Genomic DNA, 1,633 nt, shown 5'->3' on the forward strand with positions numbered 1-1,633 from the left:
ATGGCTGCCCAAACCTCCCCTTTGGCATGGCTTTCGCTTATCAGCTTCACTCTTGCTATGCTTATCTGCTGCTGCTATGGTTCCTCTGATAACAGACAGGTTTGCATTGTTTATATGGGGAACCTGCCAAAGGGTGAGGTTTCAATTTCAAGCCTTCACACTAGTATGCTTCAACAAGTTCTCCCCAGATACTTATTATTTGCATGTTCTTTTGGGTTTTTTTTTTGGTGAAATTGTTGTTTTAGTCGTTCAATTATACTTGACTTTGGGATTTAGCCTAATTTCTTTTATTTTCGCCCGTAATTTTGTCTCTTTACTATTATAATGCCATTAGTTAGTTTGAATATGTAACATCACTAGTTATTCCGCTTAATACGCATGTGGACTTTGTTTTTTAATAACATACATTCCAACTCATCATTAGAGTTGTCCATAGGTCTGGTTGTTCATCTAGCCTAACTTGAGTCGGGCATAGACAAAACATTTTGTCTATGAGCCGGTCTGGCCCAACCCATTTTTAATTAAATCAAAATGATTTTTTAAAATATTTTTATATAGATTTAATTGTAAAACTATATATTTATCAATTTATTATTTTTAAACAGTAATATGGGCTTTTTTACTGGACCAAACTCGAGCCCGAGCATGAATTGTTTTTCAAAATCAATCCTCTGCTTAGCCTAGTCTATAGGCACCTTTACTCATCATGCTGACATATATTGTTATGATTGAAGCAGTGTTTTAGGGATAAATCCTTGTAATAATTTTAATTGGAATAGTTAATGGTATTACTTATTTGAACTAACTAATAATATCGGAAAAGTAGGACTAAATTATGCCGGTATAAGAACTAAAACTTTAATTTGAGCATAATAGAGGGATCAAAACCACAATTAGAGCATTTTTTATGGAGTGTTTCTAACTCTACATATGGATGGATGCAGCAATATTGTTGGATCAGATGTTTTGCTCTACAGCTACCACAGGAGTTTCAATGGCTTTGCTGCCAAAATGACCAAAGATGAAGCAGAAAAACTGAAAGGTTTTTCAAGATAATTCTTTTAACCAAATTATTATCTTTAAAACTCCAATGTCTCATACATTATGTTAGTAAATTTGGGTTTAATTTCTTTTTTCAGAAAAAGATGGGGTGGTATCAGTTTTCCATAGCCAAAAGAGGCAGCTTCACACATCAAGGTCATGGGACTTTATGGGATTTAACAGAAAAGTCAAAAGATCTGTCTTCGAAAGTGACATCATCGTCGGAATGCTTGACACCGGGATTTGGCCGGAATCTCAAAGCTTTAACGACACCGAAATCGGTGCAATTCCAGCAAAATGGAAAGTCACCTGCCAAACCTCAGCCAATTTCACTTGGAACAGGTAAAAGTAAAAAATCTATCATTGAAAATTTAGATTGAAATCCGATAGTTCAACTGGTTGAATCACATATCAATTGATTCAGCGGTTCAAATATATAGATTTAACCATGTTGATGGGAGGTAGGAGATATCTTCGAACTATTGTCCATCGGGAGTCAACGAACTCCACAATTGGTCAATGTTGTTTCCAATAGGAGTTTCATCTTTGAACTTTGTAAAGAGCTCGAGTGCTTGAAATAGCGGATTCACTG

General features: G+C 35.3%; 1 protein-coding gene across 1 annotated transcript; it reads left to right on the forward strand.

Annotated features, from left to right (window-relative positions):
- On the forward strand, nt 1-1,387 carry LOC105775700 (cucumisin-like). The gene is made up of 3 exons (XM_052622554.1): nt 1-215; nt 945-1,042; nt 1,140-1,387. Exons 1-3 carry the CDS (start codon nt 1-3, stop codon nt 1,385-1,387), a joined length of 561 nt encoding a protein of 186 aa, XP_052478514.1.
- The last annotated feature ends 246 nt before the right edge of the window (nt 1,388-1,633 follow it).

The sequence above is a fragment of the Gossypium raimondii genome, chromosome 10, assembly GCF_025698545.1.
Source record: "Gossypium raimondii isolate GPD5lz chromosome 10, ASM2569854v1, whole genome shotgun sequence".
In the NCBI taxonomy this organism is placed as follows: domain Eukaryota; kingdom Viridiplantae; phylum Streptophyta; class Magnoliopsida; order Malvales; family Malvaceae; genus Gossypium; species Gossypium raimondii.

What these genes read in the sequence shown, in the direction of transcription:
- LOC105775700 (XM_052622554.1), top strand. Translation starts at nt 1, where the DNA reads ATGGCTGCCCAAACCTCCCCTTTGGCATGGCTTTCGCTTATCAGCTTC. An exon ending in TTATTTGCATGTTCTTTTGG is followed by an intron (nt 216 to 944) that starts GTTTTTTTTTTG and finishes GGATGGATGCAG; the next exon opens with CAATATTGTTGGATCAGATG. An exon ending in TGAAGCAGAAAAACTGAAAG is followed by an intron (nt 1,043 to 1,139) that starts GTTTTTCAAGAT and finishes TTCTTTTTTCAG; the next exon opens with AAAAAGATGGGGTGGTATCA.